This window comes from Anguilla anguilla, chromosome 6 (assembly GCF_013347855.1).
Source record: "Anguilla anguilla isolate fAngAng1 chromosome 6, fAngAng1.pri, whole genome shotgun sequence".
NCBI lineage: Eukaryota > Metazoa > Chordata > Actinopteri > Anguilliformes > Anguillidae > Anguilla > Anguilla anguilla.
In genome coordinates this window covers 27,222,512-27,231,348 of record NC_049206.1, presented here as the reverse complement: position 1 = coordinate 27,231,348, position 8,837 = coordinate 27,222,512, and the positions used below count along the sequence as shown (strand labels likewise).

At 38.3% G+C, this 8,837-nt stretch overlaps 1 protein-coding gene across 1 annotated transcript; it reads left to right on the top strand.

Annotated features, from left to right (window-relative positions):
• The first annotated feature begins 1,210 nt into the window (after window positions 1-1,210).
• Window positions 1,211-8,837, top strand: pou3f2a (POU class 3 homeobox 2a). The gene is made up of 2 exons (XM_035421201.1): window positions 1,211-2,180; window positions 8,619-8,837. Exons 1-2 carry the CDS (start codon window positions 1,242-1,244, stop codon window positions 8,628-8,630), a joined length of 951 nt encoding a protein of 316 aa, XP_035277092.1. The 5' UTR covers window positions 1,211-1,241; the 3' UTR covers window positions 8,631-8,837.

The window sequence follows — 8,837 nt, the reverse complement described above, 5'->3', positions numbered from 1 at the left end:
TGACTGTAGCTATCGCAGCTGATTGAATTGTTAAATTTGGTTAACACATTTTTAAAAAACATAAATCGGCTATGTCGTAATTAAATGTATTAGCCTATTTCTATTGGAATTAAGCACTTTCAGGCCTACTTAAAAAGTGTTCATTTACTTTTTATTTACTAAAACGACATTTAGCACAATTTCCAATGAAATAAGTAGGCTAAGTAAACAAATAAAATATGTTGCATGAAAATCTGGTGATTGGCCGCCACAGGTCACCGGCCTGTTGGGGTTGGGCATTTACACATTTGTGCAATGGCCGTCAGGTCAACAAAAGCGACAAATGAGAATTTTGCATATACACTGATGACGTCATATTTTATTATTTTCGTCAAATATTACATTAACAATATATAAGCTAAAGGCTATAGCCAACTTGTGTTTGGCTAAATCAATACTAGCCAATGGGAAACAAATAGCAAATTGAGCCATGGTACCATCTTAAAATATTTCGTACAGGTTCTCTCATACCCGCTTTTAGAGAACAAAATATATGATTTATAACATTTTATTGAATTCATCTTGAAACAATCCATCGATAAAACCCAATGTTACAAATCTCCACGTGTTAAATATACACCTGTTTTAGCTGAAAACGTGGTGAACCACTGTTGCCAATCTTAGACATGAAGGCATTTAACGCCAAGTTTGAGTGATACCACAAAAACGAAATCTGTTTCAATTTTCCACCTCAACCAAAAGCCCATTGCATGTCAAAGTAAATACTTGACCTGTATGCAGAAATAAAAAAACCTGTTTTCAGTTTGTTCATGTTACAACATCATATAAACCTTCAACCAAAGATACTTTTATTTTCCAATGAATGCTGTAATAAACGTTAAGTCACTAATCCAAATAATCGTGCACATCCATGAAGTCTGCGGGTTATATTTAATAACGTCATATTAGGATATTCTCAAGGCAGAGCGGTTAGCCTATTTTCTGCGGTTACGCAGCTACACACGTTTCTCTGCAGCTCATACAGTACCTTCCTGCGTCTTCGACTGATCCTTAAGATCCTGTAACCCTGTGTACCGTTCACAAGAATAGAGGCGGTTTGAAAAGAATGTCCAATGAGCGCTGTTCTCTCAGATATCAACACGTCTGTCAACCATTTCTAGCCAATAAAATACGGAGCAAGGCGGAGCTCTGGTGCGGGCATGGTGCCCGCTTGACAAGGAGGCTGTGAGACGCCGACGGGGATGTGTAACTCAAAATGTGCGGCTCCTTTAATAAGAATGATCAGACCAGCTCCGAGAGTCATGGCGACCACAGCATCTAATCGTTACAGTGCCCTCACTTCAAGCTCATCCATTGCGCACTCGGAGCCTGGGGGCATGCAGCAAGCAACAGTGTACAGAGACTCACAGACCTTGTTGCAAAGCGACTACACACTGCAGGGCAATAGCCACCCGCTCAGCCACGCGCACCAGTGGATAACAGCACTGTCCCATGGAGAGGGGGCTCCATGGCCCTCCAGTCCCCTCAGCGAACAAGACATAAAGCCCACGGTGCAGAGCGGCAGAGAAGAGATTCACAACTCTAACAGTTTGCAGCACCAGCAGCGAGCACCTCATCTGCCGCAAGAGTCACACGGGACACATCAGGATGCTGCAGCATGGAGAACCACAACAGCTGCTCACATACCGAACATGTCGACATCAAACGGGCAGACCCTTATTTATTCTCAACCGGATTTCGGTGCGAATGGTGTGAATCCGGGAAGCGGACATCACACACTCGGAGACACGAACGACGACCAGCACAGCCCACATCTCAGTGACCAAGGTCTCCAACCTTCGCATCAGCAACGCCTGGGACACCACGACCAATCCGACGAGGATACACCGACTTCGGACGACTTGGAACAGTTTGCTAAGCAATTTAAACAGCGAAGAATTAAACTTGGTTTCACGCAGGCGGACGTCGGACTCGCTTTAGGCACTCTATATGGAAATGTTTTCTCCCAGACAACGATCTGCAGGTTCGAGGCCCTTCAACTCAGCTTTAAAAACATGTGTAAGCTCAAGCCTTTGTTGAACAAGTGGTTGGAAGAAGCGGACTCTACCTCCGGGAGCCCCACCAGCTTGGACAAGATCGCTGCACAGGGGAGGAGAAGGAAAAAGCGGACTTCCATCGAGGTGAGTGTGAAAGGTGCTCTGGAAAGCCATTTCCTAAAGTGTCCCAAACCAGGGGCTCAGGAGATACATTCACTCGCGGACAGTCTTCAACTAGAAAAAGAGGTGGTTAGGGTTTGGTTTTGTAATAGAAGACAGAAAGAGAAACGAATGACGCCTGCCGGCGGACCGCTCCCTGGGACCGAGGATGCATATGAGGACACACCGCCCCACCATGGGGTCCAGACACCATGAGCAATCTATACAGTGGGAAAAAAAACACGAACCACTGTAACGGTTTTGTGTCTTTTTTATTTATGTGATGAAATCATTTACGGGGATACCCTGAGCGATAACGGATGTAGTGATTTTGTTTGAACTTCAAGGGGAGGATGGAGGCAACGCCGTGAGTATCATAACAATATATCCGAAACTGAGAGAAAATGGATTCACTGAAGAACGAAGAGAGTGTAGCCTATGTCATGTATGTAAATATGCTAAACACTGTGACACGGACCAGATTAATACAGGCTGGTTGTTGTAATTAAAGAAATAACCTCGATATTCTGTCACCCCATTTATGAATTCAACACACGCATACGCTTTATCTGCAAGAGACGATTGCACGTTGTAAAGCAGCAACGAGGTAAATAAACGCCATCTTTATGGTATGAAAGGGGAGGCTGGGGTTGAACATCACCTGGTTCGGGCGCATTCACCTGCCAGTCATTTGTCTCCAGTGACAATTCGATTAGCCTTACAGATGGGTAAAGATTATGTGTTTATTGCCCTGTATTTTATTGTTACACATGGTATTATTATTATTCTTCTTATTATTATTATTATTACTATTATTCGTGCCATGGTATTTGTTGCGCGATAAGAATTAATTAATGGCAATAGCAGACTTTCGGCAGGGCAAATGCCTTACACAAAGGCAGCCGACAACACGTGCCAACAGGTCATGGCAGGGCGGCGACAGAAACCTGGCACTTCTCACTTTTGGCAAGGTTCAGCCCTCTGACGCAGCTTGGCCAAAGATTGTATAGCCTCTAAAATGTTTTTTGTTTGTTTGTTTGTTTTGTCCCTTTCACACCGTAGTTTTTTAAAGTTACTGAATATTTCTTTATCCAAATATTTTAACGTTATTTAATTTTAGGATTGATGGCGCAATTTACAGTGCTTTTAAACCGGAATGAAAGCTTGTAGTTTGTTGTACAATATGTCGCCGGAGCTGCACCCTTCATATCATATGCTTTTTTGGCGAGAAAACGGTGTGCTAGAAGAAATGGCACAGTTGTTTCACTACCTTGTCATTTCATCTTCTATAGGTATTATGATCAAAGTGGATTTATTTTTTGATGGGGTGATGTTTTTTTTATCTTACATATGACAGCAGAACGATCTTATATTATATTGAAATGCAATGTGCCAGCGATTCCTTCACAAAATTAAATATTAACTACATTAAAATTGGAGAAGTCAAAGTTAATATTCCTTTTTGACTTTATAATACGTTTCACTTTATAGGATGATGATGATGATGATTATTATTATTATTATTATCATTATTATCAAGCCTTTTTTACTTTTTAATTGCGTGTGGGCCAAGGGAGAAACATGTCCTAAACTGACATTTTGCAGTAACACCTGCTGACTCTAACGGAAATGGACTGACACTCAGAGGAATAGGCCTAATGAGGGAAATATATGATGCACCGCCAACACAGTATAGTATGTATTATTTTTTATTATGGTATGTACTTTCAGTTTCTTGCCGAACGCCTATATATTTTCATTTCATTTAAGTTTTGTGCTGTTTCTTAAAACAGAAAATGTGAAAGGCAACAGGCATTGGTTTTCCACAAAGTAGCCTACATTTCATGATCGTATACTGTTTTGTTCGTGAGTATCTCTGTAAGTGAACTCAATATTATGTCCACGTGTGACATAGACCGGTTTGGCTCAAACAGAAAAGTGTGTTTCTTTCACAAATTGTTAAGGTTTTATGTACACGCGTTCTTGTGCGCATTAAATCGATGATCATCGTCCCCGTTGTATTTTGCTGCACTTGAATACAAGGTAAAATTATGGAAAGGTTAAACAACAGGGAAAGCTGTTAAGAAACAAAAGAAAGCCACCTGAGCTTCCGAAGTCTCGTGATTATTTATCGTGCAAAATAAGATAAGTACACAGCACATAGGCCATGTCAGTGTTAAGTGAATTACGTACAAGAAAGTGTGTACATTTCACACACACACTCACACACACCCACCCACCCACACACACACACACACACATATACACCACAGACTCCAGTATATTTGTGAAACTGACACTTTTCTGTCGTATTTGGGCATGACAGTAGCCTATAAGTAACCAACATATGAACGTGCTTCATGCACAGAGGTCATAACACAGTTTTGTAATGGTAATGCATTAATCCGCACAAAACGTTTTAAGTGCAATTTTGTCATTAAATGTCTGCTTTCGTTAATCGAAGTGTAGTGTCGATTTTTCTCATCTGTATAATAACTAAAATTAGATTCAATGATCATAAGCTGCGTCTCATTTCACATTTTTCATACAAAAAAGTACAGTCTCCGCGCTCTACACATGGCTGAATTGACATTTTGCAGTTCAGTTGCCTTCGATACTCTGATTAGTAGGCTAGATCAATAAATGTAAATGGCTCTCTATCTATCTGAGCATAGAATGAATGTGCTTTACTGCGTAGCCTTTTATTTTCTTCTTATTATTTATTTGTATGTGTCGTTATGTAATAATAATAATAATAATAATAATAATAATAATAATAATTAATACATAGGCTACACATGGGTTTATTAGCCTATAGGCTACATTTTATCTTGCGTGGAAGACAAATATCTACCTCTTCAGTGTTACCTAGAAGAATAATTAAAAAAATATATATTTATTAAATTTAACCTGAGCTTTACAAATTTTGTGTGTTGCATAAATAAACGTGAAGTTATTGCAGAAATTAAATAAGGTAACATTTTCAATTGTGCTATATGGGCAATGGCTACATAGTCATCGAAATGACGGTTGACAAATCATAGAAATGCTTCCGTCATGGGTCAGTAGAACAGATCTCTATTGTATTATCTCTGTAGCCTATTCAAGATTTGACATGCTGAATCCACATTAGCATCAGCATCAGCAAATTTCTAAAATTGAGAAGTAGCATACACACGCAATAAATTTTCCTTTGAAACCATGCTATAGCCTAACAGTCGTGTCACCAGATGTTTTTTAATCTGAATTGCCGTTCACTTGGTAGCCTATTCTAATCCTCTGAAAATGTATCACAAGACGGTTTTTCATCTGCACACGGTCTGTTGCATAAAGAGCTGGGCGAAAAAACAGCGATTTGTGTCAACGACAAGACCGACTGCACGATTAAACATGCAAACACACGCATACACACACACCACGGTTGCGCCAATCATTTAAACCAGTGTATTATTTTTTTTAATCCCACGGGCACCTGCATATCTGACTGGAATTCTCATAGACTCTCGAATGCCTTACACAATGGCGTCGCAAAGCGGTGGATAACTGAATTCTTTTCAACCAAAAAAGGACGGAACCGGAACCCCAGACAGAAACAAGGCTGCTCGGGCTGCTCACAGCCTCTTCAAAGGAGTCGGTAGGAGAGGCTGACTGCAGCAGCTGCAGCATCCAGAGATAACCTTACTGAGGTAGCGGACATGTTTGCCCCCATGCTAGACCGCGTTAACTTCACAAGCAATTCACCTTGAGTTCGCTGATAAAATGCAATTGATTCAAAACTGGATTAACTCCACTTCAACGAGGCTGCTGCTTCAGTAGAAACTGTAGTTTCTTGATACGTTTTGACTAATAGCTTTCCGGGGCATTGAGTCAGTGGTATTACCACGTTTTGAACAGACCTCTATTGAGTTTTTTAAATTAAAATGTAATACAATTTTGTATTTCTGTAAAATGTCTTGACCAAATATATACATATATATATATATATCCTTTCCACCATAATGTTGGGAACAAATGGATTCACAGGTGTTTCTGATTACTGATTAGTCAGGTGTGTTCAGTTGCTTCCTTAATGCAGGTATAAGAGAGCTTTCAGTATGTAATTTTGATTCTAGACTTTTGCCTTTGGAGTCTGTAATTTGCGTTTGTCAACATGAGGACCAGAGTTGTGCCAATGAAAGTTAAGGAAGCCATTATGAAGCTGAGAAATAAGAAGAAAAAAACTGTCAGAAACATAGGCCAAACCTTAGTTTTTCCAAAATCAACTGTTTGGAACATCATTAAGAAAGAGAGCACTAGTGAGCTTAGTAATTGTAAAGGGTCTAGTAGGCCATGGAAGAAAACCTCCACAATTGGTGACCAAAGAATTCTCACCATAATGACGAAAAAACCCCAAACACCTGTTCGACAGATCAGAAGCACTCTTCATAAGGCAAGCGTGGATGTGTCAGTGACTACTGTCTGGTGCAAAAGACGTTACACTGCAAGACGCAAACCACTAGTGGGCCACAAAAACAGGATGGCCAGGTTACAGTTTCCCTAAGAAAATAAAAGAATTGGCAGAGTTCTGGAGAAAGGTCTTTTGGACAGATGAGAGGAAGGTTCACTTGTATTAGAGACAAGAGCAAAGTGTGGAGGCCAAAAGGAACTGCCGACGATCGAAAGCATACCACCTCATCTGTAAAATGGTGCTGGTGTTATGGTTTGGGCATGCATGGCTGCCACAGGTACTGGCTCATTGTCTTCACTGATTATGTAATAATAATAATAATAATAATAATTATTATTATTATTATTATTATTATTATTATTACTATTATTAGTATTATTATAAACTTTATTTCAAACAATCTAGTGCAAATACAATATGCTTTACAGAAGATAAGAAGCAAAAAACGATTCCGGGGGCCGAACAGCAAGTGCAAAATGACGCTACATGCAATCATCCATGGTCATGACTGCTGAACAAAGAGGTCATGTTCCAAATGTCATGTAATCAGAGACTTATGCTTCAGGATAGGAATATTTTGAAATATTATGCAGAATATTACATTTTTTCATTGAATGTGAAAACCTTATTAGCGACAATGTTGTTCATGCTATTGGCAAGATTCAAAAAAATTCAGAAGAATATGCCCTTGTATTCAAAACATGACCAAAGGCCAAAGACCTAGCCTGGAATTAATTATACCAAGAATTAGTCCTGTGACTTAGCATTGTATGCTAATTTTCATGTACTGAAATATGGTTGGCTGTAGTTTTGCCGTCATTGAACATAGAAACCTTTTTTTGCAATTTATTTAAACAGTTCAACAAACAGTTGATGTTTGTTTTCATGATGGCAGATTTATCAATTCAAAGTGATAATGGTTAAATTAAGTGCTGTGGCATTTCTACTCTTAATTTCTTATTAACTAGGATACTGTAGCTAACCTACAAATGGTAAAATCTAGGCCTCCACTAAAAATTCTGATATCAAAATGAGACCAAGTTACAATAAACAATATTGGTTACCTTTTTTGCACATACAAATGAAACAAACTCTATTCCAAAGCAATGCTAGCCAGTTTTTCCCAAATTATTTCAAGTAACTTGGCCCTGTGTTTTGCCATCTTAACATCTGAAGAGAATGTGGTCATTCAAATGTTTGTCACACCAAAATGTCAACACAAAAATTGTCTCATGGAAGAAGCCATTTAAATGAATGTTTTAAACAGCTGCTAAAAACTTACACTTCTGAAATGATATGTTTATACTTGGTTGTCAAGTTAATTTTACAAAATGTATGTTACAAAAAGTTGTATATTTGCTATATAAAAGCTGATTGTAAATTAAATAGTTTACACAGATACATATATAGAATATTTCATTATCCCCATGGGGACATTTTTCTCATAGCACATAACAGTCCACATTTACTAATTAAAACCAATAATAAATTATAATAATAAATAACAAAAAGGGGGGGGGGTTGAATGTATAAATACATATACAAGTGCAGAGATAAAAATTACAAAAATCTTTTAATATACAAATAAATCAATATTAAAATATAAAAAAAATATTGTACCATGTATCAAAAGTGTTGTAATTTCTACATGGTGAAACAAATATGCATAAAATACAATTCAGTGAAAGTTGAGAATTTGCATTTTAACCACATGTGAATTGTTTGATTACCGATTACAAATCTAAACATGTGGTAGTACAGAGCCAATTCAAGAAAAAAATATGTCTTTGTCCCAGACATTATGGAGTGCACTGTATGATACATTTGATACCCAAAAAAACATCCTTGTCTCTTGGCAACAATGTCCAATGAATATCCAATTGACCGTTTTCTTCCTCAGGAAAACAGTGAAACTTGAATATGTCTGCTTTTGTTTGTTATTTGCATTCAGGAATAAACACCACTTTTTTCTGTAGCTTTGCAAATAGTGGAAAGAGAAGTGGAAGGCCAAAAATCATGAAGAGCATCCCAGAAGCAAGAGAAATCCCAGTGGTGAGCCTTGAAAGAAGTAAAAGGAGAGTGAGGAGAGACCAGATGCATTACTTCTTTACCCATTTTTTTTCTAAATTAAATAGTGAAAGTTGTTCACTATTTAATTTGGCCACATAAGCAAAATAAATGAATGAACAACACTG

Bases quoted from the DNA above. Each gene is read 5' to 3' on its own strand.
- pou3f2a (XM_035421201.1), top strand. From the start codon at position 1,242: ATGTGTAACTCAAAATGTGCGGCTCCTTTAATAAGAATGATCAGACCA.